The 25,785-nt window shown below is 39.4% G+C and overlaps 1 protein-coding gene and 1 long non-coding RNA gene across 3 annotated transcripts in view; one reads left to right on the top strand and one right to left on the bottom strand.

The window, feature by feature from the left end:
• The window catches only part of HHIP (hedgehog interacting protein), a 91,812-nt gene extending 81,031 nt beyond the window's left edge, over positions 1–10,781 (bottom strand). The window contains exons 1-2 of one of the 2 annotated variants that reach the window (XM_026499417.4): positions 9,957–10,781; positions 3,987–4,179 (exon numbers count right to left, since the gene is read on the bottom strand). In XM_026499417.4, the coding sequence (XP_026355202.1) occupies positions 3,987–4,179; positions 9,957–10,235 (472 nt within the window). In that variant the 5' untranslated portion in view covers positions 10,236–10,781. The remainder of the gene's footprint in view (positions 1–3,986; positions 4,180–9,956) is intronic. The other variant, XM_044384342.3, reaches the window with a different exon arrangement.
• Positions 10,782–10,970: 189 nt separating this feature from the next.
• On the top strand, positions 10,971–13,937 carry LOC123001108 (uncharacterized). The gene is made up of 3 exons (XR_006409677.3): positions 10,971–11,191; positions 12,753–12,850; positions 13,143–13,937. It is a non-coding gene; the product is annotated as an uncharacterized LOC123001108 (long non-coding RNA).
• Positions 13,938–25,785: the final 11,848 nt, after the last annotated feature.

Genomic DNA, 25,785 nt, shown 5'->3' with positions numbered 1-25,785 from the left:
GAATACTGTCATACTATGGATATATTTATAACTGAATGTGTAAATGAGAAATTTTGTTTTAACATGATTTTTTGCCTGCAGGATCACAAAAAAATTTCAAAGTGCAATTGAGAAGAAATTTTGAGTTGGCTTTTTAAAAAATATCTGTATTCTAGGATTACAGTCTGCAAACCAATACCATTTTAGGAGAAAATTAACAATGCTGATGGCTGATTCCATTTTACAAGGAGCTGGGGACAACCGTGGAAGTGACAAATCATTTTCAAATGGAACATCTGAAGATTAAAGAGTACAGACTCATAAGCTCTATGGCTTCAGAGGTGTTCTCTTACCAAATTAAAACAAAAGCAAAAACAAAAATGGAATTAACAAGGAATTACTCCTAGCTTTTTACGGAATCTGAGTAAGTGTGAAGGAGGGAGCCAACTCGAAAGGCTTTTACATAAAAATACGGGCATCTTCCTCATAATTACAATATTTGAATTGCACATCTTCTACTTTTGTTAATACTTTACCCTAAATGATCTGATTTCATGGACAGTGATGAATCAGATATATTCTGCTGTGAAGAGCTAAAAGGGTCCCTGTTTCAGGACAGTGGGCTTACATTTATTACCAGGGAAGATATAATTTACCAAATGGTACCCTTCTCTTTGGAACAAGACCCTGAAGAGCATTTTACTGGAGGTGGGTGTTTAGTTCACCCTGGATCATCATAGCATGATCAAGTCTACTGATGATGGAAATACACGGATTATTCCAGCAGATGTCTTTTTTAAAATTCCCGATTATGTGTCAAATATCCTGGACCTGTAACTATTCTCCTGGATTGTGATGAATCCAGTCCTACTACACCACAAGGCACCCCATAACATACTGGTGTAAATAAATATTCTCTGTGGACTATTTTAAGCTCTAGCCATTCTCTTGGCCATGTGCGCCAGAGAAAAGTTACTTTTCCTCATTATATATGCTGTTCACCATGATAAGAAAAACAAAAAACAAAACAAAACCCACTGTCAGTAAGGCCTGCACTTGACAGCATTTTCTAATGAAGGTAGTGGACTTTGATGTACCCCTCCATTCTGTCTGGTTTGTTCTCCTGGGGACTCATAAGCCACATGTGCAAGATATCTGACTGGGGTCAGGAGTGGCTATGGACGAGAGAGGCTCAGTGGACTCAAACCCTTGACCTTGGCCTCATTAGCAACAGGATTAAACCAATTGAACTAATTGTATACAGACATTTCGCACTAAATAACTACACTCAAGAGAGGACGGTCTAAGAGTGAGAAAAAGTGTATCATGATACTCCGCGGTTAACAAATGAAAAGAAAGAAGCAAGGCCAACACATGTCCCTTTCGACCCTTTCGACAGAGTGCACTATGCCATCGCCGAGTGAACAGCAAAGCATCTACTCTGCTTGTCATACTGCAGGCAGGAAAACGGGCCGCTGGTGCGAGCAAGGAGCTCCTGTGTGCGTGTGTGGGTTTTTAGGGTTTTTTTTTTTTTTTCAAATGCAATTTTGCTATTTTTAGAAGTTTTAAGAATTTACTTCCTTAAGTCAATCCACAACAGGAGAATATTGTGATTCATAAAACACTAGTGTACCCTCACTACCAATTTTTAGCTTTTCTTATGTTTTGAAAACAGGCACACCCTGAATGTTTCTGCATTAAGGTTTCTAAAATGCAGTTATCTTCCAGATGTGCATGGATTCCAAAGGGAACGGTGCTTTCTTAAACTCATGAAGGTGAAGCAAAGGGATAGAGCAATTTATATGTTTACTTCTTGACCTACTGGGCAATGGGGGAAAAATGAAGATGCCTCTGAGATTCTTTTTTTTTCCCCTCTCTCAACCCCTTTCCGCATTTGCCCTAGCGGTGGATTTTCCAGTTTTTGATGTGCATGAATAGGTGCATGACCATCATGAGGGTGGTCAAATATATTGACTTCTTACAAGAAAGAATCATAGTTTTCCACAGTTCTGAACTCCAGAGGAAAGTAAACCATATCATTCAGTAGAATTTAAGAAGGTGAAAATATTAAAAATTTGCTTTGAGGGCAATTTCTGAAAAGCAAGTATTCCAGAATTGCAGAAAGCCTTCTGTGGTGGGGCAAGGGCTGAGGGGAGGATTACCAGCTTATCTATCATACTTTAGAAAACGGTCCACTGTGTGCCAGGGAGCAGTCTGGAAACAAATCGATTACCAGAAATCAACACAAAGAGTGTGCTATTACAACTCGCTTTGGGGACAAGTATTTAGAGCGATTATTAGCATTTGACTGATGCGGGGGAAGTCCCCTCTGCTTGTTGCTAGAGCCTGTAGCCTGTCCCTGGAAAGCACCCTCGCTGCCCTCTCCACCCCTGGAGTGCAGCTTTCATCTGGTTATCTTTCAAGGCAGCCTGGGTGGCCCCCAAAAGCACTTGACATCTTGATGCACCTCGGCAGTTTTACATATATACAAACTTTGTAGAAAAATAAATTTGTCATTCGTCACCACATATGTTGATCTGGGGGGGGCGAGGTGTCTGCCGCTCTGGCTTCTAAGCTATTTGCCATACTCTCTCTTTTGCTGGATACTGCTTTCTGGTGTTTGTTTTGGAAGCTAAAATAACTTCACGTCTATGGAGACCTTGGGGGTGAGTCCTTAAATCCAGCACAGTTGTATTTATCTCAGGTAGCTAGAGGCAGACAAAAATGGTAAGTGCCCACATTACTTGCAATTTATATTGGTAAGGGCAAACCTTCAGGACTTGAAAAGTGCAGCAAAGCTTTAGGATACCTAATCTGTTATCGCTTCTCAGCAGGACATCTAGGCAACCGTGACCTATTCTACTCTGCTTTGGGGAATGTGATAAAGAGGAAGAAACAGCTGGTTCAAGAAAAGCCTTACAAACATGGCGGTGGTTTATAAAGACAAGAATCATATTTTCGCACGAATGGGTTTGGAGACTTGTTATGGTACACCAAAGGAAGAAAGCAGTCCTAGTCAAAATGTTTTCTTAGGTTATTAAGAGAGCTCTATAACAGAATAAAAAATGTACACTTTTCTGGGTCAGAGAAAAATGTAAAATATGCATAACAGTTTAAAAAGTTCTCCAAGTGCATCCTACGGTTCTTAAAACTTGTCTTTTCCTTCAATGCCATGTAGTTTTATAAACTGTTAGCTCCAGGAGATTTGTTTGTGTGTGACTCTGCCTAACTAAACAGAATCTGTCTCGTTAAATTCTTTTGTGTCTCTATGTTGATTCTTCCAGCTAAAGCAACAACAACCCAAGTTTACAAACTTTTGATGGTAACGGTAATCAAGGTCCAAGAATCTATGTGTTTATCAGGGTCCAAAATAGGTCGTGAGCAGGTATATTTGTGACACTGTCAGCCCACGAACTTCTCTATTTGTCCTATCACTTCCTCGCCACACAACTTTGGTTAAGACGTTTCACGTCTCCTCAGGCTCGGTTATCCTCATTGGTCAAATAGGGATGACCCCACCTTTCGTTCCTGGAGCACAGAGTTTTTGAGGAGCAAATTAGTCATTAGATGTGAAGGCGCTCTGTAAGGTGTTACTTTTTTGGATTTCTAATGATTCTTTAAGGAAGTAAGACCTTAAGAGTCCGGGGGCCAACTGTACTTTGGTGTCAGCGAGGTAGAAAAGGAGGCTGTCTTGGTATTGATGCTGATGGATGAAGAAGACAAGGAATCTGTACTGATAATCCATTGTGTGTAAAGACTCCCAACTGTATTATCGATTCAGCATATGTAAAACATCTCAACAAAACCAACAAACTGTTTGTAGACTGAAATGACAGTAAGCCCTATAGCAGCAATTTGGAAAGGTTACAAATTTGTAAAGGCTAACTGTGAGGTAAAAATAGGTATTTGGGAAGCTGAGATACCTCTCAGAAGCGAGCATTTGAGAAAGGACATTCTGCTGTCGTTTATTTAATTGATCCTTTTTTTTTTTTTTTTTTTTTTTTTACCTGGAATATGGCCTCGGCAAGTATAAAAGAATTCTTTGCAATAGTCTTTGCAGAGCAGGGGAAGTACAAGGTCTCTTTCCAAGGCTTCTCTTTCAGGTGAGTGGAACAGGCTCTGGGAATGTGGAGAGCAGAGTGCACATTTGATTTCCTCCAGTAACTTCCCACATTCTGTGTTGTTGGTAACAGAAAATATCTGAAAGCCATAAATCAGAAACAAACTTCTTTTTAGTCATGTGACGTTAGGTTTAGTTATATTTTTTCGTAATCCTATCAGTAGAATCGTGTAATTTAGCCTATGCGGTTGTCTGAAAAGAATTACCATGCCACAGATACAGAATGCTTTTAATAAGGATATAAGTAGAGTCTCTTGGGCTGGGATGGGGGAGCAGAGGGTAAGGATGCACAGAAGTGCCTCTTACTCTTGCAAATCAAAGTCTGTTTATCTTCTGGGTATGAAAAATTAAAGGACAATTTTATTGAGACCTGTTAACCTTTATCATTTTACTCTGTATCAAAGTGCAGAGTGACTGGTATTTAACTTTAAAACTCTTACTATCTTTATAGTAAGAAAGGATTTATAGTTACTTTATAGTAAGTAAGGAAGAATTTTTTAAGACATGGTTATTTGTGTCTTACGTAAAAATGTAGTTCACTCCTGAAAGTCCTAATATGATATTCTTAGGGATATTACTGGAATTACACTTCTCTAATTTCAGTTAATTTTCAACCTACAGATTGCACAGGGAAAGTTTCCTCAAGTGGGGGAAATACCTCCTTTTCGTGTTGTATAAAAATAATATCTGAAGCTGAACTGGTTTAAGACCAATTTTAATTATTCATTTTATTTTAGCCAGGAAAAACGTTCTTACTAGCTCCTCACGTATGGTATATGCATGAATAAACACAGGAGTTTAATAAAAGTGCTTTTGCATAGGATTTAGTGAGTTTTAGTAAAAAAAAGGAATACTTTTCTCTTTATTTATACCGTAGTATGTCTTTTATATAAGACCAATTCAAGAGTTACTGATTCCCTGACGTTAGTAATTTTTCGATAAAGTAGTCTTAGTGTCTAAAACTAACTTAAAAAAAAAACTGACTTCAGGAGCTCTTCTAATAAATATGGAAGACAATACCAGCACAATATTTGAGACATGAAATGTAGTGCTGTCTAAATTAAGCACTTATTTTTCATGATAAAAACCACCATAATGGGAATGGATCTCATACCTTTTCTGTTTATATAACTACATTTATACCTAATTATCTCTTTAAAACTATGAACTGAAATTAACACCTGAAACTTCAGATCATTGTTTAAAGCAAATACTTCATTCACAAGGAGGTTCTAATTTGAGTAAGTGGTATGGCTTCTATTTTTTAGGATAAAGATATTCTAGATGATCACAAAATTTGGACCTGAAAGAACAAAGCAACTAAAAAGTATCATTGACTACAAGCACGCTAAAATTTGATTAAAAGTTCCATAGAAGTTACCCTATTTCAAATATATATACATGTATATATATATATATATATGTATATACATACATGTATATATATACATATGTATATATATGATGTGTGTAACTATCTACAACATTCAGAAAAGTTATTATTAATCACAATTATATTTACATTTTGATCTTTATCAATTTATTTAAATGACAATTGCTTAAACAGTTAAAGTTTTCTAAAAGGAAACATACGCCAGACACTTAGAATTTGCATTCCAAGAATGTTTTAAATGTCTTTTATTGTCCATACTCTGGCAGACCTCACCAGATCTATTCAATATTAATACTGTTCAACTTTGTTCTGTTTGCTTATCGTGTAGCAGTCCACTAAGAACAAAACAACTGCAGGATGCTGAAGCCACCTTCTTTGCTGGCTGAAAAACTGGAATGTAATTACCTTTAGTTTTATGGAGAATATGCATGTTTCCATTTTTTATAGCTGAAACAAAATGATCCCCATATACTCTCCCAGCTGCTGTCCAGGAAGAGCTTGATTTTAGAGCCTAAAGAATTTTGTCTTTTACAATTTTTGGAATGTGTCCTGGCCACAAGATCTCTCATCAAAAGTTTCAGAAATAGGATTCAATAAATTATCTGAAATTGAGTATAATATTATTCTTTGTAAAGTTTCATGCTGTTCCGGCCCAGCGGGATGGTAACATTTTGCTCTGTGTGAGGTCTGCAGTGTAAATACCTATTTGAAGATAGATAGAGCCATCATTCTGGCTTTGGTTTCAATGAACCAATAGTCTTACTGAAGTCAATTAAACTGACTCAGCCCAAGCTGCAACACTGTTTTAGACAGATGAGTCCTGGGGTGTGTAGGGTAGTTTTTCTTCTTCCTTTTTTTTTTTTTTTTGCCTATGTGCTTGTGTCGATATAGGTCCTTAACTTTATGTCTGACAATGTCATCAATCTTAAGAAGAAATTTAAGCTAATTTCCTGTTTCGATTTCTAAAAGCCATATATGAAACCATCAAATTATAGTGGTTTAAACTAAATATACTTTGAAAGTCATGTAAAACTTCGAAACATTATTACAGCATGCCTAGTAATGATTGTGGCTGTTGCTGACTAATGTATAACATCTGGCAGGTCATCCTTTAATCTTGAGCCACAAGAAAGTAAAATCCATAGAAGGAAGGTAAGATAAATACTGGAATACACCGTGAAGCGTGGCCTACAACTATAGCTTATCAACAAATAGTAAAATGGGTGACAGAGACCTTCTGTATTTCTCTTTATTTATCAACTAACTGAACAAAGAAGATCAAAAGGCACCCACATGGGTTTGATGAGCAGACAAAAGGAGAAAATACATGACAGTATATTAAGATGTCGCCTTAAGATCATTTGGTACACAAAAAGTTATTTCTAAAAATCATATGCCTACAAGGTTGTTCAGCTGTTGGGTAGAGCACATGCGTCTCTGGACTATAGTGCTGGATTATGTCATTAAAGAGTTCAGTTTCAATTTTAGGCTAATATGTAAATAGATCATTGTACGAAGGCAGCTGTTAAAGGGACCCCAGGATGAGTTATTTGTTTAGCTGGATGTGTTCAACAATAGCCTTTGTCCCTGAAAGAGCCAGAGCAAACAAATGATTGTAAAAGGGCACACTTGAAAACAATTACTTTTCACCCATTCCTTGACAGCTTTGGCTGTGAAACCACCCAAGGTAGAGAGAGCCTCTATGCCTCTGTGGCTACAAGTTAAGTTTTAGAAATGGGGGTATTTCAGTTGGCTGCGGATTCAATTTGGCTAATGGGAATTAGATCCTTTTAGCATGTTGCATTTAGGAGCTGCAAAAATATTGCGAAGACAATATAACTTCCTAATTTTGGGCGGTATTTATTTAATAATCTCATTACAATACACAAAATTATTAAAATACACCAAAAAATTAAAATATAAAAGCATAATACCATGGCCGAAGGACTGAACTCAATGCTAGTTCATGACATTAAAGAAAACGTGTTAGTTTGGAAACTGGACTTAATTGCACACTTGAGCAAGCTCAATATTCCTACCTAGTTTGCTACTATCTATGAAGTTTCTTCCAGTAGGAGAAAGCCCTGCCTGTAGTTTCTTGAAAAGTTGCAGAAATCCTTCTTGGGATTTTTTTTCTTTTTTTCATAAACAAAAACGGGTCCTTTCAAATAGCCATCATCTCTCCTGTACACACATTATGAAATAAGACCCTAACATATATTATAAGCCAGAAAGGCTTGGGGGAGAACAGGGAAACACTGAAGTTTATTATAAAATAACATGTTTTAAAAACTATTAAAACTTGAGAACTAACACAGGTCAAGAATGCACATGCACAGCTATATCACTACTCTGTTTTGAACAATTTGAGTATTGTTGGTTTATAAAGCACTTGTAATGGAACCAGCAAAGTCTAGTGTACCAAATTTAATTCAGACACATTTTCCAAATGAGTAGGGGTTTGTTGGAGATTGGAAGCACGTAAAACGGAAAGGAATGTGGATAGCTAACGTGGCAGATTTCTTCCTAAAGAATGATTTCTTAAAAAAAAAATTTATGTAACTCCTCTTAAGGGTCATAACTCCCCTCAGTCCCTCCCCCACCCCTCCAACTCCCCACTATATTTAGTTAACAAAGTTTTCATTCCTCATGTTCCTGGAAGAGTTCAGTATTGCAGGGGTCTGCAGATCACTGGTATATTCATAGTGTACATTGCACACAGGGAGACTTAATGGCAAATATTTCTAAACCCTTCTATGAATTTCCTGGTTCTTTTGGGCTCCTGGTAAAACCCTGCAGATGATGTGAATGTAGCTTTTTTTTTTTTTTTTTTTTTTGTAATTTAATTCAATTACCATACAGGAGCTTAATGACATTGTTTTGAATAAAATGCTGGAATATCTGTCCCCTGAATCTCAGACTACTGCTGCATATGGTAAGAATAAAGAGAGAGCTGCAGCTGAAAACCTGCAGCAAGACAGTTCTCACTCATCTGGGAATAGAGGGAGTTGGACAAATGCTCCCTCAAAAGGCATGAACATTTGGACAGAGCTGGGGACTGAAAGAGAATGATGTTCTCTAGTTTCACCCATTAGTGAACCAACTAACAAACACAATGGTGTTGTTGTTATTCTTTTGCCATAAGCAACAGGACTCTGTGTGTGGGCAGCAGTTTAGTGGGGAGGAGGATAAGTCGACCCCTTTTTGTCCTATTGATTTTTTCCTATTTGCATGACTTGAGCAAATTAAATGATGCAATATGGCTTTTTGTTACAAAACAAAGTGAGAGATACCACCCAGACACATATGTTGATTCGTAGGAGCTGTTTACATGAGAATAGAGTGAAATCTACCGTGAACTGAGCATAAAAATTAGATTCAGCCTGGGTATTTTTTTTTTTTTTTTAATGCCTGGGCCAGCAAGACTGAAGCGCAAGTTTTCCAAGAGTCTCTCAGACCTTGACAACTGCAGTGTTGTAACAGAGGAATTCTTAATTAAACCTAAAATGGGGAAAGGGAGGGGGAGCAAAGACACCTGATTGTTTATTTCACGTGCAGTGATTGTTAATGACGTGATCCCCCGCCTGCCTCGCAGTACAGTAGATAGCACACGTTGCTGCATCCCATGACAAGAAAGATGTTGCAAACTCAAAAATAAGCTTGCCTTTACACTCCACCAACACGATTTCGTATTTGTTTAAGCTTAAGAACACAGGGAAAGTGCAAATGCCATTACTCCTAAAACCAATTTCTAGAGGAGATCTTCCTAGATAATTAAGTGCCATTGAAAGCCTGGATTTATAATGTTTCAAAACATTACAAACCGAGGCGGAGAGAACAGTCTCGGTTTTATGTGACAAATATGCCCCAGCAAAATCTTTCGCCCGTCTTTCGGGTTCTCAATTGGAGTACCGGGAGTTCCTTTCCGCAGCTTAACTATTGTAATGCAAGACAACCCCCTCTGACGGGGCTGGGGATCATAAACCAACCATGCTTCAACATCCTTTACGATTCAATCCTCTCCCTAACCGAGCACGTGGAGAAAACTGCACAAATCTTGTTACCCTAGAAAAATAAACCGGAAACCACAGCCACCTTAATTTACAGTTTCACCGCAGCCAAAGCCCGATTCGATCCAAAACACACTGTTAATCGCGATTCTTTTAAAATATTTACCCGGCCCAGAACGCGGGTACCACAGAAGCTTCTCTTTTCTGAGACAGGCAGTTTTGCACAGCATCCCGACCACGGACTCCTGAGGGCGGGAGAGCTATCTGCGCACCCCAGAGAAACGCACGACCTAATCACACTAGCACTTCGGAAAAGTTATCAAGAAGAGCTCTCCGAACAAGTTTCGTTCGCCCTTCTCACAGTCCACCAGCATTTCTGGAGCCAGGCTTCTGGAGGGAACCCCCACCTAGCCAGTACGTCAACCTCGCATCTGTGAGGCGGGTGCGCGCTTACCTTGTTATCCAGGCGCCCCAACCCTGGGCTGTCACTCCGCAGGCAGCAGGACAGCCGAGGGTAGAAGCCACCGCACAGTATCTCTCCCCCACTCAGCAGCTCCAGCTGGGACATCATCCGCCTATCTCTCCTTTTCAGGCGCTTTGGGGGGTTCCCATTTAGGCACCTTCTCCTTCTCGCTCCGCTCCCTTCGCTTCTTTCCCCAAACTTAGCATCTCCTTCAAAGAAGCCCAGAGCCACGGCCAGCAGCAGCAGCTTAAAGGAGAGCATCTTCAGCATCGTCTGCCCGGAGCGGCAGGGGCTCGGCGCGGGAGGATGGGGGGGAACGCCACTGCCCAGCAGGGGCACTAGGGCGCAGCTCCAGGCAGAGGCTGCGGGGGACACTCGAGAGGCAGAGAGTGGTGGCGGGGGCGAAAATATGTAGAGCGATGCGACTTTGCAAGAAATAAAAGACCAGGCGATGGGTCCAGTGCCTTAGGGGAGTCCGAGGAGCAAGATAAAGTTGTGCGGATGACACCGTCTGCAGTTGCGCCAGTGTCAGTTGGGTTAGGGGCTTCCTGCTGCGGCTGGGAAGTGGGAGGAGGAGAAGGAGTTGGAAAAGGAGGAGGAAGAAGAGGAGAAGACGGCCACAGAGGTTCACTTGTCCGTGTAACGGGAGTTGTTTAGGTGAGACAGTAGCAGGAACAGAAACGGCGGCGGCGGCGGCGGGGCAGGCGCAGGCAGGGCCAGCGCGGGGCTCTAGATGATGCTGAGGTCTCCTCTGCCGGCGGCTGCAGCTTCTCACACAGCCTCTCATGTTTCGCTCCCTCTTTTCTTCTTCTTTTTAACTAGCGCGCGGGGAGGTGCTGCCACCGCGCGCCCCTTGACGTCACCGCTCCTCGCGCGCCCCCGCCCGGGCCGGGCCTTGGGTGGGGGGAGGGGAGGGGGCGGCCCCGGCGCGAGCGCGTCCCCCGGGCTCGACGGCCTCGCGGCGGCGGGGAGGAGCCGCGGGCCGCGGCGGCGGATGGAGGGGGAGGGCCCGGTGGAGCCCTCGGAGCCAGCGTCGAGGGCGCGGGACCGAGCGTGCCTGCCTCGCCGAGGCGCCCGGCTGGGGGCGTCCATGGCCCTGGTCCTCCGGCGCGCGGGTCCGGGCCAAGGGTGCCGCACGGAGATGGCTCCCGGGCTCCTGTCTCCTCCCCTCAGCCCCTCGGCACTACCCCTGGGTAAAGGCGGCCAAGCCGAGGAGCAGAGAGCAAGTGAGTAAAAGTGGGCCGCGGGAGGTGAGAAGGGAGGGGCCCTTTGCAGGGCCTCCCCCCACTCCCGGCCCGCCCCTGGCCCCGGGCGGGGGGGAGGATGCACCGAGTGGGCTGGAGTTGGCGGGAGGGAGTTTTTCGGTCCCTTTCCCGTCTCCTGGCCGCACGGACTCCCCCTGTTCCCCAGTGATTTTCAACATGAAGCTCGAGTCGGTAAAGATCTTCCTTGGGTCTGATTTAGAGGCGGGGGGACAACCCAAACGCAGCGAGCCGCTGAGTACGTTAAGACGGTTGGAAGACTATTCCAGAAGAAGTACCCATCCTTGCTTAAGGTGCTGCGCACTCCTGCAGTGTGCATGCGTGGGGTGGGGTGTGGGGGCCCCTAGCCTGGCGGGCTGGCCCCGGACGCCCCTTCGCAGGGACCCACCTGTGCCCTGGAACTCATCTGGGCCCGGCCCGCACCTCCCCGGAACGCAGAAGCGCAGGTTCCTCCCGGTCAGGTGGAGGAGAGAAGAAACTGGCCGAGGAATCACCGTTCATTTTAAACGGGGGGAAAAAGTCCTGGGGAGATTTCCCCGAGGGTGTAAATACAGAGGCTACATGTAGAGGCGTTAGTTCAGCAGGAAGAATTAGTAGCAGGTTTGTGGGCGTCCAGAAGCGGGATGCCCAACGTATCCCGGGTACCTAGATATTAACCTTTCCCCCAGCTAGACAAAGTCTGTATACAAGTGTTTGTAAAAAGATCTGTACGTTAACAAGAGTGGTTTATGGGATCCCCGCAAGTTGGCGTGAGGACGAGCCTATACGGGATTGCACACAAAATGTGCTTTCTGCCCATTTGAGTGTTTTTAACGGGACAGATTTTCTGGTAGATAGGATTTTGAAGAGGAGATAAGGCAGATTTCCCATTTTGGCAATGGAAGAATGTTCCCCATATTTGGATTTACTGCACTTCTGGAGCATAAACTTCGTCAAGCTAACGTGAAAGTTGGTGGTGGAGGTGGACAGCGGATTAAATGAATTACTGTTAAAGTGGCCACAGTGGCTAGATAAGGCTTCTCCTGCCCCCTTTGATTTCTGGACCCTGATTTACTAGTGGAGTGAGGATTTTCCCCAAAGAGGTGACCAATTAGAATAACTCTAAAAAATCTGCTGGGATATTTGGTGCAGTACTGAGCTCAGTGTAGGTCTAGGATGGCATACTTACCATTTCTCTCAGGGGCTGTTGTATACACGGGACTTCTTTATGTGTGTGATTGCAAATGCTACTTCGGATCCCACAGACTGCTTTATCTGACATTCTTCCTTCATTGAGGACTTTTAATATAAAATAAATCATAGAGCTATAAGGACTTAAGACTTTAAACTCTCATTTAATAAACAGGAGAAGACAGACATTCCATCAAAATTAAGTCACTTGGACAATCTCATGTAATTAGGTAGCCTAAAACCAGGACTCAGGGATCCAATCTAGGTTGTTTTCCACTATCCAATCCTTTATTCCCAAATAACCAGTGTTATGTTCTATTTCCAAAATAAAAATCCTTTTAAAATTATATTTCAGTGGTTTGAGCTCCCACTCCAAGTGATGAATTCATCTTAGTAGTTTTGGAACAGGCCTTCCTTAATGATTTGAACTTCAAGACTAAGGACATTAAAAAGGTAAATTAATTTTGGTTTTAAAAAATTATGTGGCTCTTAAAATCTGTGACCCTACATTTTAGGAAATAGAATTTACAAAAGATTCCTGAAATGAGACAAACATGTTCTTTCCTGATAACGTGGGAGCTAGAATTGATCCCACATGTCATTAGTCATGACAGTCAATAAATCGGATCCCTGATGAGATAGCCGCCGAGCTTCTTTTCAGTGCCACTGATATAATTTCCAAAAAGTCACTAAGCAGTGCTATAGAAGTGAACTAACTTCTGCTTCTTTTTTTTTTTTTTTACAGAGGGAACCTGTATAGCTCACCTAGAGCCAACTTGACAGCATAATTTTTAGGAATCAAGAATCAACATTGGGTTACTACTTACGATTAAGTCTTGAAAGTCCACTTGGACATGGCACACCATGTACACACTTGAACATGAAAGTGATCTTCCACCAAGGAGATCTCTCTCTTCAGCTAAATCAACAGAAGTGGTTCCAAGAAGAGATCCCCTATCTGACCAAACTCAGCCAGACAAATTAAGTCAGTCTTTTTGAGCAAGGAGTAAGGCTGTACAAGGGTGGCCTGACCACCCCTTTCTGCTTGCATCACCACCGAGCAGCCCTCTCTAGGATGGCCACCTACCTGCAGGTTGTGTCCTGTACAAGGGCACCTGGCTGGGACAGCCAACGAGTGCTGAAACCCTGCCAGGCTCCACTTACCAACCCGGCTTTATGGGTGTGTGGCTGTGTCTACTCAGACCATGTGGATCATTTTCTAACTTGTACCAAGGCACCCTGTATGGGTGAGGGGCAGTTCTGACCATCCTAGTACCATATCCCAGTTCTACCGAGGATTCCTTACCTGGGATGGAATGAAGATTCTCATGAACAGATTAGGTTTGTTGTAAAAGAGGAAATGTTTGACCCACATTGAAATTAATTTCATACATAAAGCTCAAAATGTTACTATGGATAGGAATTACATTTGTATATGTATATGTATAATAGTTACGTGGATACGCATTTCTATGTATCAGAAATTAGCACAACTTAAACTTAGTAAATGTTGAAAATAAAACTATTTTGGGCATCGGGATCAGTTTTATATATGAATTTCTTGTCTGGTCACAGAAATACATACTATGACATTCCAACAAATATATATTAAGTGCTAGGCACTGTGCTGAGAAATATGTATACAGTAATGACAAATAATACACCCTCCTTCTAGGTAGTTTATTATCTAGCAAGGAGGACAAATGATAAGGTCACAGAATAACTAATGATTTTGTAAATTGTGCTAAGGGCTGTGAGAGACACGCTGAGATGGAGAATAACAAGGCACACTTCTTTCTTTTTTTTTTTTTTTTTTAAGATTTTATTTATTTATTTATTTGACAGAGAGAGAGACAGCCAGCGAGAGAGGGAACACGAGCAGGGGGAGTGGGAGAGTACCAGCGGAGTGGAGAGCCCGATGTGGGGCTTGATCCCATAACGCCGGGACCACGCTCTGAGCCGAAGGCAGATGCTTAATGACTGAGCCACCCAGGCGCCCCAAGGCACACTTATTTCAGATTAACTGACCAGAAAAAGTCTGTCTGTGAAAATGACATTTCAGTTGAGACCTGAGGTGAGTTGGAACAAGTTTATGGTGTAACTCCATCCTGACGTTTAAAGTATAGAAGCATTTGAATTCAGAATAGAATATGAGACATTTAAGGGAGAGCACAGAATAAAAAGGTAAATAAGAAAGGAGAGGTTAAATTCATAGTGTAGTTTATAAACTCTAGGTAACGAATGAAGTTATATTCAGGTGTTTGTCATTTCCTTTCACAAGTACCTAATCCTCATTGATCTTCATCTCTTTCTTTAAATCCTGGGTTTCTACTCAACTTGTAGGCACTATTGTAGTTTGCATGGGCCTGGTAAGGGCCATTGTGTCTCACCTAACCAGCACTTAGGTGTTATGTTTTTATTTTCGTTTGTGCGTTGTTGGTAACTGTCGAGATTTTTTTCACTCGTGGGAAATCAGTATCTGTGAGATTTTAAGCTCTGTAGGGTAGGAATTACATTTCCTTCTTGGTTGGCTCCCCCAGCAAAGAGTCTTAATCATACAGTGTCGTACATTTCATACTCATCATCCTACTCATACGGCGTCCTATGCCAGCCTCATCACGCAATGACCAGTCTCTTCATAAATTCTGCTGACTGACCAGTATTGCTCGACTTAATACTTTTAAAGGTTTAAAATGGAGAGAATATTTGCATTATAAAAAAATCTGAATTGTTAAACTGAAGGGAACACACAACTTAAATTGCACTATCGTGAAAGAATTTCGGGAGATGCTGCTACGAAGTGTGGCTCCACGGAGGAAAGGCAGCCAACAAAGCCAAAGAAGAATCACACCATCTTTTTAAAATTAAAGATTCATTATAGTTCGAGCACACTGGCACAGCGGTAGGGCTGCTGGTAAGGGTTTGTCTACAGTTCTTCAGTCTTCCTTTCCGAAGCTGGCACTTGTGTGCCGGACCCTGCTCTGAGCACTGGGGACACAGCAGTGAACAATGATTCTCTCAGAGCCGGCATGCTACTAGAGAAGTGGATAACAAATGGATATAAAGCATGCCAGGAGGTGATGCGTGCTATTGAGGAAAGGGATTATGGGGAAAGAGAAGGCAGGCGTTGTGGGAAATAATACTTTTGTATACATTGTCAGGAAAGAAGGCTCCAGAAGTAAGGGCAGAGACTTGAAGTAGTGAGCCACATGCATGCAGATGTCTACAAGCATAGGGAACAGCAAGTCAAAGGCCATGAAGCAAGCATGCTTGGTATGTCTAAGGATTAGCAAAGAGACCAGTGTGGCTGGAACAGAGTGGGTAACAGAGGAAATGACGAGAAATGCAGGCAGAGAAGTAGCCAGGGGCAGGGGACAGATTGCGTAGGATTTCGTAAGCTATGTTTCAGACTTGGACTTTCACTCTGAATGAATGATTATTCCTGGGGGTTTTTATCGGAAGTAAAGAAACTGCTGGTTATTTCCTATATCCACAGAGTAAATTAAATACAAGGCATTGGTTAAATGGATGTCAGGAAACTGAAAAAGGCAAAAAGGGAACACGGAAGTAAAACAGTAACTGCAGGGAGCACCTCCCATCCTTAAGGACTGAGGAACAAAAGAGGAATTGGGGTTCCCAGAACCAGGAAGCTGACTGAGAGCCCCAGGGGTACCTCGCAGATAGGGCTGCAGCCCAGCCCGGGCGGGTACTCTCCAGGATGGTGAAATGAGTTATGGGGGTACCAGAAGAAAGCTGGAGACTGGAAGCACATGCCACTGACAGGATGTACTTGTTTTCTAAGGCTGCCGTTACAAAGTACCACAAACTAGGTGGTTTAAAACAAGAGAAATGCATTCATTCCCTCACAGCTCTGGAGGCTGTGAGTCTGAAATCGAAGTGTCAGCAGGGTTGGTTCCTTCTGAGGATACGAAGGAGAATCTGTTCTGCGAGTCTTCTAGTTCTGGTAGGCTCAGGAGTTCTTTTCCTTGGTTTGTAGATGGACTTCCCTTTACATCTTCATATCGTATCCCTATGTCCGTACCTATTTGTCCATATTTCCCCTTTATATAAAGACACCAATCCTTGGATTAAGGCCCACCTCATCTTGATCATCTGCAAAGCCTTTATTTTCAAATTAGGTCACGTTCATAGGTACTGGGGGTGAGGACTGTAATATCTTTTGGGGGGCACAATTTAATGCATAACACAAGATAAGGAGTCATTGCCAGGGTGATGCAGACAAGAACAGCAAGGTAAAAAGAAGGGACAAGTCCCTTCTGCCATTCTTTTGCCTTCCATCCTCACGTGCAGTCAAATAGCAGTGTGTAACTTCTGACTCCCCCCAAACTTAACTATAACAGAAACATTCAATTAGCATATATTTTGTATATGTATTATATGCTGTATTCTTATGGTATATTAAGCTAGAGAAAAGAAAATGTTATTAAGAAAATCATAAGCAAGAGAAAATACAATACTGTACTGTTTTTATTTAAAGAAGAAAATCTGCATGTAAGTGGACCTGCACAGTTTCAACCCAGGTTGTTCAAGGGTCAACTGCATTGCCTTGTTATACGTTATTCTATAGACTGTAGTAATGTCACCTCTCTCATTTATGATATTGATAATTTGTGTCTTCTGTCTTGCTTCTTTTTTTTTTTTTTAAGATTTTATTTATTTATTTGACAGAGAGAGAGACAGCCAGCGAGAGAGGGAACACAGCAGGGGAAGTGGGAGAGGAAGAAGCAGGCTCCCAGCGGAGGAGCCGGGTGTGGGGCTGGATCCCAGAACGCCGGGATCATGCCCTGAGCCAAAGGCAGACACTTAATGACTGAGCCACTGAGGGCTCCATTCTGTCTTGTTGCTTGATCAGTGGCTGAAAGTTTATCAATTTTACTGGTTTTCTTAAAGAACCACATTTTGGTTTCATTGATTTTCTCTATTATTTTTGTTTTTATTCAGTTGATTTCCCCTTTGATCTTTATTGTTTACTCTGTTTTGCTTACTTTGGGTTTCATTTGCTCTGATTTTGCTAGTTGCTTAAGATGGAACCTGAGATCATTAATTTGGGACCTCTCTCTTTCTCTAATGTAGGCACTTAGCATTATACATTTTCCCTTTTGTGCTGCTTTAGCCCCATGCTACAAATTTTGAAATGTTGTATTTTCAGTTTCTATCAGTTCAGAATACTTTCTAAGTTTTCCTTTGAGTTTTTGACTCAGATTATTTGAAGTGTTTTATTTAGTTTTCAAATACTTGGGGATATTTTTGAGGCCTTTCTGTTGTTGATTCTAATTCAATTACATTGTAGTCAGAGAATATAATGTACATGTACTGGTTCTTTTTAAAAAATTGTGAGGGGTGCCTGGGTGGCTTAGTTGTTAGGCACCTGCCTTCGGCTTGAGGCATGATCCCGGGGTTCTGGGATTGAGCCCCGCATCAGGCTCCCTGCTCCGCTGGGAGCCTGCTTCTTCCTCTCCCACTCCCCCTGCTTGTGTTCCCTCTCTCACTGGCTGTCTCTCTCTGTCAAATAAATCAATAAATAAAACCTTGAAAAAAAATTGTGAGTTTTTTTATAGGTAGGAAATGGTCCATCTTGATAAACATTCTGTGTAAAATTGAAACAATGTATATTTTGGGTGGAGGGTTCCATAAATGTTCATCGGGTTGATTTGGTAGATAGTGTTGTTCAGTCTTCTGTCTCCTTACTAATTTTCTGTCTACTTGTTCTATCAGTTATTGAGAGACAGAAATAATGACATCTCTGACTATGGTAAGGATTTTTCTGTTTCTTCTTACAGTCCTATTGGTCTTTGTTTCATGTATTTTCAAGTTCTGTACTTGGCTGTGTGGACATTTAGGTTTGTTATGTCTTCCTGTTAAATTGTCTCTTTTGTCATGAAATGTCCTTCTTTATCCTTGGGAATAATCTTTGCTGTAATATCTACTTTGTTCCTAATACAACCACTCTTTTTTCCTTTTGACTAGTGTTAACAGAATTTTTTCCCATGCTATGTTTAATTTATTTCTGTCTTTATATTTAAAGTGCATTTATGAAGGCAGCATATAGTTAGTTGGGTTTTGTTTATTTTTGCCAATATGACAAGCTATGACTTTTAATTGAAGTATTTATACCCTTTACATTTGGTGTAAGTACTGATCCAGTTTGGTTTAAAATCCTTTACCTTACTATCTGCTTTTTATTTGTTCCGTCTGTCCTTTATTTGCTTGTTATTCTTTTCCTCCTTTTTTTGAATGAGTACTTTTATTCAATTTTTTCTCTGTTAATGGCTGATTACCTATAACTTTTTCCCTTCCGTGTGTGTTTACTATAGTGTTTGGAATATCTTTAGTTTATCATAGTGTATCTTCAGTTAATATTATGCCACTTTATGTATAATATAAAAACCTTAACAGTATACATTAATTTCCTCTTCTCAGCCTTTGTACATATACTCTATACATGTTATCAATTGCGGTATATGTTATTATTTTTGTTTAGACAGATACCTATTTTTTTAGGGAGATTTGAAAATAAGAAAAGTTTTTTATTTCCATACACACACCATTTCTGATGCTCTTCATTCCTTAGCACAGATCCAGATTTTTATCTGGTATGATTTTCCTTGTGCCTGAAGAACATGTGTTAACAGTTTTTATAGTAAGGGTCTGATTGTGTTTTATTTTTAGTTTTGCGATGTCTGGAAAAGTCTTTCTTGTGCCTTGGTTTTTGAGAGATATTTTTGCTGGGTATAGAATTTTAGGTTGACAGTTCTACCTTCCACTGCCAGTTCTTTAAAGATGTTGCTCTACTGTCTTAGTTAGTTTTCCAACAAGAACTTGTTCTCATTCTCATTTTGTTTTTGTTTTGTTGTTGTTGTTTATGTGGTTTTTTTCCTCTGGTTACTTGTCACATTTTCCCTTTTTTAGTGGGTTTCTGTCCTTTAATTCTAATATACCTTGGTGTAGTTTTCTTCATAGTTTTTGTGTTTGGGGTTTGTTGAGATTCTTGGATTTGTGGGTCTATGGATCCCATCAAATTTGGAAACATTTTTGTCCATTATGTCTTCCTGTATCCACCCCCTCTTTGAGGATCCTAATTAAATGTGTATTAGGCCAGTTGTGTTCTACAGCTTACTGAAGCTCTCTTCATTTTATTTTATAGTCTTTATTCTCTTGTACTTTATTTTAGACAGATTTATATATTTAAATTTACTAGTTTCTAATTCTGCAATGTCTAAATTGCTGCTTATCCCATCCCAGGTACTTTTTAATTTGAAGCATTATATTTTTCAGCTCCAAAAGTTTGATTTGGGCCTTTTTAAAATCTTTCAAGTTTGTATTTTACCTGCTTGATCCTTCCTCTACATTCTTGGATATATGGAATATAGTTGCAATAACTTTTTTGATGTCCTTGTTTGACAGTTCTATCATCTGTGCCAGTTCTGTGAATGTGTTTATTTACTGATTTTTGTCTTTATTTTGGTTTATATTATCCAACTTCTTTGTATGCCTGATAATTTTTTATTTAATTCTGAACACTGTGATTTTTACCTTGTTAGATGCTTAATATTCCTACAAATATTCTTGAGCTTTGCTCTGAAGTGCAGTTAAATGACAGTAATAGTTTGATCTTTTTAAGCTTGCTTTTAAACATTGTTAGATAAAACCAGAATTACCTTTAATCTTAGGCTAATTTTCTCCGCTACTGAAGTGGTATCATTGTAAATGCTTTTCCTGATTTTCCTTTCATTATGAGGTTTTCCTCTGTGGCTGTTTGGAACATGAACTATTCTTGAACCTGTCTGAGTTCTATGTATCTGCCCCTTTCAAGTGGTTCTTTCACTTTCCTCAGGCAAGTTCTCCATAGTCATATGCTACTAAAAACTCAGCTGAAAACTTGAGGGGTATCCTCTGTGGATCTCCATAGCTCTCTTTCTATGCAGCTGTCTCCTCTTTGGGACTTGACTTTTTGAACTCCACCTCTCGGCCTCTCTAGACTCCACGTGTCTTTTCTGTCAACTCAAGGTTATTGCCTGGTTCTATTTGGATTCCCTCCCCCGCACCACAGCCTGGAAAATCTGTCTGGGCAGTATGCTGGGACAGTCATAGGGCTTACCTTGCTTGTTTTCCCTCTCTCAGGATCAACATTCTCTGCTTACTTACCTGATATACAGTGCCTGAATATCTTGTCCAGTGTTTTAGTTTTCATGGTTATAACATTATAATATTAACTGTTTAGTTGTTTCAGGTGGTGTGGTGAATCCTGTCCCTATTACTCAATCTTGGCTAGAAGCAGGCATCCTACAGTATCTGTGTGTGTGTTTTTTTTTTTTTTTGTGAGAAAGTTTTTGATGACCAATTCAATTTCTTTAAGGATTTAGGAAATAATGGTAACCAAGTCATTGGGGGATTCATTGCAGTTCCTTATTGCCAGCCTATGTTCATGTCTTCCTGCCTCCTTAGACCTATAGCTTCATATAATCTATACACCTTCATGAAGTAGTTGGCAAGAGTTTATTTCACTCTTCTTCCATTTTTGGCTCTTCGTTATAGGTAATGATCCTAACTACATTTCCCCATCTTCTATCACATCCTTTTAGCTCCGTCTACCACCTTTTGTTTTCAGACCCATGTCAGACCTTCTTCCTGGCTCTGCTATTACCCTGGGGAAATCTGACTCTCAGAATATTTTTCCCTCATGCTCCAACAGTAACAGTTACTTATTTTGTTTATGCTAAACAGTGTGTTAAATTTATTTAGAAAACACACAAAAAAACCTTCTACTTTTTTTTTTTTTTTTTGCCTAGATGGTAACACCTGGCTGCTGTGTATTCTGAATGTAAGGATGGGGAAATAGCAGCAGACTTTCAATACACGCTTCTGTTTTCAGCCCTCTGTTGTACTCTGCTGCCCATCACACCTGGTGTCCTTGAGTCAATAACCCCTCCTAAGTTCTGAAAGGCAGAATGCCTCTGTCCTTGGCAGCAGCCTCTTCGTATTTATTCTGGGCTCTGTCTTTTCCTAGCCTGCTTCACCTCTCTCACTTTCCACCTCACAGAGCGGTGTTGAAATAGTTCATCTATTGATAAACTCCCTCATGTCCTTCTCCCTGCTCTGTTTACCCCTTCCTTTTTAAATTGATATATTCTTATTTTAATGGGATTTGAGGAATGAGGGGAAATGAATTCATATGCTCAGTTTGTGATCTTGAACTGGCATGGATTGCTATTTAGTTACTAAAGCTAAGAATTAATTTCCGTAACTTACATGTAATTCTTTAATTTACACTACTGACCAATCCCTTTCCCTGAAGCTATGTCTTTCCTTATTTTAGTAGCTCCAATCTCAACTGATTTTGCTCTTATTTATCTGAATACTACTCCTTAGTCTTCACTTCCTTTCCATATCTCTTTACATGTTTTTATACACTTGACTTATATTCTTGACCTTCTTCTCTGCTTAGTATACCTATTGAACACTTGCACTTGGATATCTGCCTGGTATTTCAAACTCCGCCCACCCCAAACCAGACTTGTCAATTTCACTCCTATATCTACTCCTCACCTATATCTCCTGCCTTGATGAACAGTACTTCCATACCTCTAATCACCAAGCCAGAAATTTAGAAGCCATCTGTCCTCCCCCTTTCAGATATAATTGGCTGCCATGTCCTGTCTGTAACATCTCCGAAGTATTCGCTTCTTTCTATCCTCTCAGCTTCTGCTTCTTTTATGTCTATTATTCTTAATTTTTTATTGTAAGAAAATTTAAACATAGTAAAATGTACCTATCACTCAGTTTCAACAAGTACCAACATTTGGCTAATCTTGTTTCATCTCTAGTCCCTTCTTATTTTGTCCTTTCATTGGATTATTTTAAAACAAGTTCCAAGTATCATATCATTCGTCAGTAAAAACTTCAGTATACATTTCTAAAAGGAAAAGACTTTTTAAAACATGGGTACAACAACTTTAGCATCGTAAAATAATAGCAATTCCTTAATAATACATTTATATATCCAGTAAGTGTTTATATTTCCTTGGTTGTCTCATAATTTCTTGTTTTTACAGATTGGTTCAAATCTGGACCTAAGTAAGAACTACACATTGCATTTAGTTGATATTTCTTTATTGAGTCTCATTTAGTTTAGAGGTTCTTCCTCCTTTTTGTTTTTATTTTCCATTTGTTTGCTGAATGAATCAGGTCGTATATCCTATAGAATTTCCCACATTGTGGATTTTTCTGATTGTATCCTCATAGTATCTTTAAAGCTATTTCTCTATCTCTGTATTTTCTATAAACTCATATTTAGATCTAGAAGCTTGATTAGAATTTTTGTAAGAATGCTCTATAGGTGGTTTCTATTTCATCATTTCAGGGGGCATATAATATACAAATTTCCAGTGGCTTAGTGTGTTATCATACTAATCCATCCATTAAAAAAAAATTCTATAACCTTCCATCTAGTGGTTTTAACAGCTATTGATGAGTATTCCTTAGGTCCATTATTTATTAGGAGCCTATCATTTCTTGCCAGATTTACTGCAACAATTTCTTAAGGTTTCCACACCTATGATTTCTTTCCCTAACTTGACCTCATTATATCCACTGCCACTAAACGGATTTTTGTATACTACAAATACTTTTATATGATTCCCCTGGATTAAATTCTTCAGTAGATTTTTAATGAATCCAGAATAGAATCCATAATCTGTAGTAAGATATACAAAAGCCTTTACCTCTGGTCCCTGCTCCATTTATATTCCTTTGATATTTAATTTATTCATAATTCATTATAGTTATTTTATTATAAATAAGTTATTGTAAAACAACGTTTAAAAACCACATATTAATTTAGCCCTATTCCTTATACATTACATATTATATTTACTTATTCAGTTCAACTGAATAAAATTTTATTGCTATATATAAATTCTCTAAGAGCAGAAGCACCAATTAGCAGATGGCATTTACATGAGTTTCTTTACAGATAGTTGACCTTTACGAAATATGTACAATTTGTCCTTAATCATGTCTGAATCACTGACGGAATGATGGAATCATGTCTGAATCAGATGGATTTTATCTGCAGCATTCACTGCACTTAGCCACAGCTGCAGGGACTGTGACCTGCCATTATCACCTAGCCTCTTTTATACAGCCAGCTCCACATCTAATATGTACTTCAGAGTCTCCAAAGACTTTGCTGATGTGCCTTTGAAAATCCTTGATCCACTGATTTGCTCTCTGCTCATTGACCGGAGTAGGTCTCAGTGAGAAGGACTAAATTAGGGTGGAGATCCCTGGGTGCCTGCAACAGGAGCTTCTTGTGTAGATTTCTCATGATGGCTAGCAGTCGTGTCTCTTGGAATTGAGTGTTATCCATTTAAACTTATTTTTAAAAATATAGCTTTATTTAATGGTAGTGACTTAAACTGTTATTTTTATAGTATATGCTAGAGTTTTTCTTTAGTAAATGTCAATTTCTTATAATACCTGAATCAGCTGCAGTGGTATAATTTGCTAACACATTTGACTTCAATGGAATTGGAAGGGTGAGCTAATGGGACCAGAGGGTGTTCAGAAATGGTACTTAATTATAAAATAATGGAAAATAGTCGACATCATGAAATTACCTCATAAACAGAATGATTACAACTGAGATGATTCAGTAATTAATGATTACATCAAGTAAATTAACTCATTTGTATCTCTGCCCTACGTAAATGGTGTGAGAAAGTATAATACCTTAACTGCGTAGATGATTAATAAAATATGGAAGACATTATAAATTCACAGAATTGAAAGCCCACACAGCTATGGAATTAATTATTTTTGTGTGTACTAGGTGTTTTGGAAACTGAACATTAATTTTCTGGCTTTGACTCATATCAAGACCACCCTGTAGCAAAATTTAATTCCTCAATGAGTATCTATTTATCATTTCGCTAAATGTTTGGCAACTAAGCTACCAACACAACATATGCAAATGAATGTTTACTAATGATTGAATGAAAACGTGCACTATTTCTAGATGCATTTAATTCAAGAGTAATATAAAAATACTAAGACTTATTTATTCAAAACAGACTACCTCAATCAAGATGAAGAACTAATTTTCAAAGATACCAGGCTGTGTACAATTTTGTCAATTTGACAATCTGGCAAAACAGTTCTTTGGAAATATGAAAGATAGGTCCAATATGAATCTAATTAAATCAAACTTAAATATCTGATCATTTAAACATTTTCAAATAAACATTTAAAACATTATTTATCTTATAAATAATTGTCCTGGAGAAAATTTATGTTATAGAAACCTTTATCGTGTAGTTTAAAATGTGGATTTGCAGTAGTCTTGTGGTTATTGGTCTGGATGGGGACAGATATATCTGTAAAAGAATGTTCTGACTAAAACAAAAACTTAGCATTTAAATTTTAGGGCCAAAGAAATCATTATACCAAAGGCAACAATACATCAAAATTTGATAGAATGTGATATAGTTTAAAAAATTATTTGTGTGGGGTGGTTTGAGACCACAAATTTGGCCTTATTCTAAAATTCATGAATTGCACATATCCTTTTATTTTCAAAATGAGTGGTTTACTCATCAAAGAAATTCTTCATTTCTTGTTGGAAATGTGTCTGAATTTTATGTCCTGGCCAAGCTCATGAAGTTCTGCAAACATTTTCATTTATTAATAATTATAAACACCTGGGCATTTTGTAGACATTACAGATATTTTTACATGCACAAATTTAGAATAAATGTTGGATAAGAAAGAAAGCTTTCTAACTTTAAAATCTATTTGTATTTCGTAAGACCATAGGTTCCACAAGACTCAATCTTTTGGTGTTTTGGTTTGTTTACCTTACATAAAATGTGATTTTTCTATTTAAAATATCTGAAATATATATTCTCAAATATCAACTAGTTTTTGAAATATGTTTGGATAGTTTAAGTGTAAATTAACCCAAATGTCAGGATTTCATATCCTTTAAAACAGATGATTTTTTTCCCCCTTTTTGGTAAAGGAATGGAGAATTGTGGGCTTATTTTTGGGAGCACGAGTTTAAAACATACTGAGCTAGCCCTTATACTCCTATGAAAAATAATTCTATTTTAATAACCAAATGTACATTGCTTATTGCTTTTAAAGAATAGCTTAACATGATTGATATGCACCTGAGGAAGAATAATTTTATTTTCACCCAGAAAAATTAAGAGGCTCTGCATGTGAAGCCCAAAGGCCAGCACTACACATGGAGACAGTCCTAAAATGAAGTTTTGACTCACAGGAAAAGAAACTTTTAAAGGTGTGTTGATCTTGTGAAGTACGGATATTGATTTAGTGTCTCTTCAGGAAAAACTGAGATCATATTT

This window comes from Ursus arctos, unplaced genomic scaffold (genome assembly GCF_023065955.2).
Source record: "Ursus arctos isolate Adak ecotype North America unplaced genomic scaffold, UrsArc2.0 scaffold_11, whole genome shotgun sequence".
NCBI lineage: Eukaryota > Metazoa > Chordata > Mammalia > Carnivora > Ursidae > Ursus > Ursus arctos.
The sequence above is the reverse complement of the archived record's forward strand: the minus strand, read 5'-3'. Positions and strand labels throughout refer to the sequence as shown.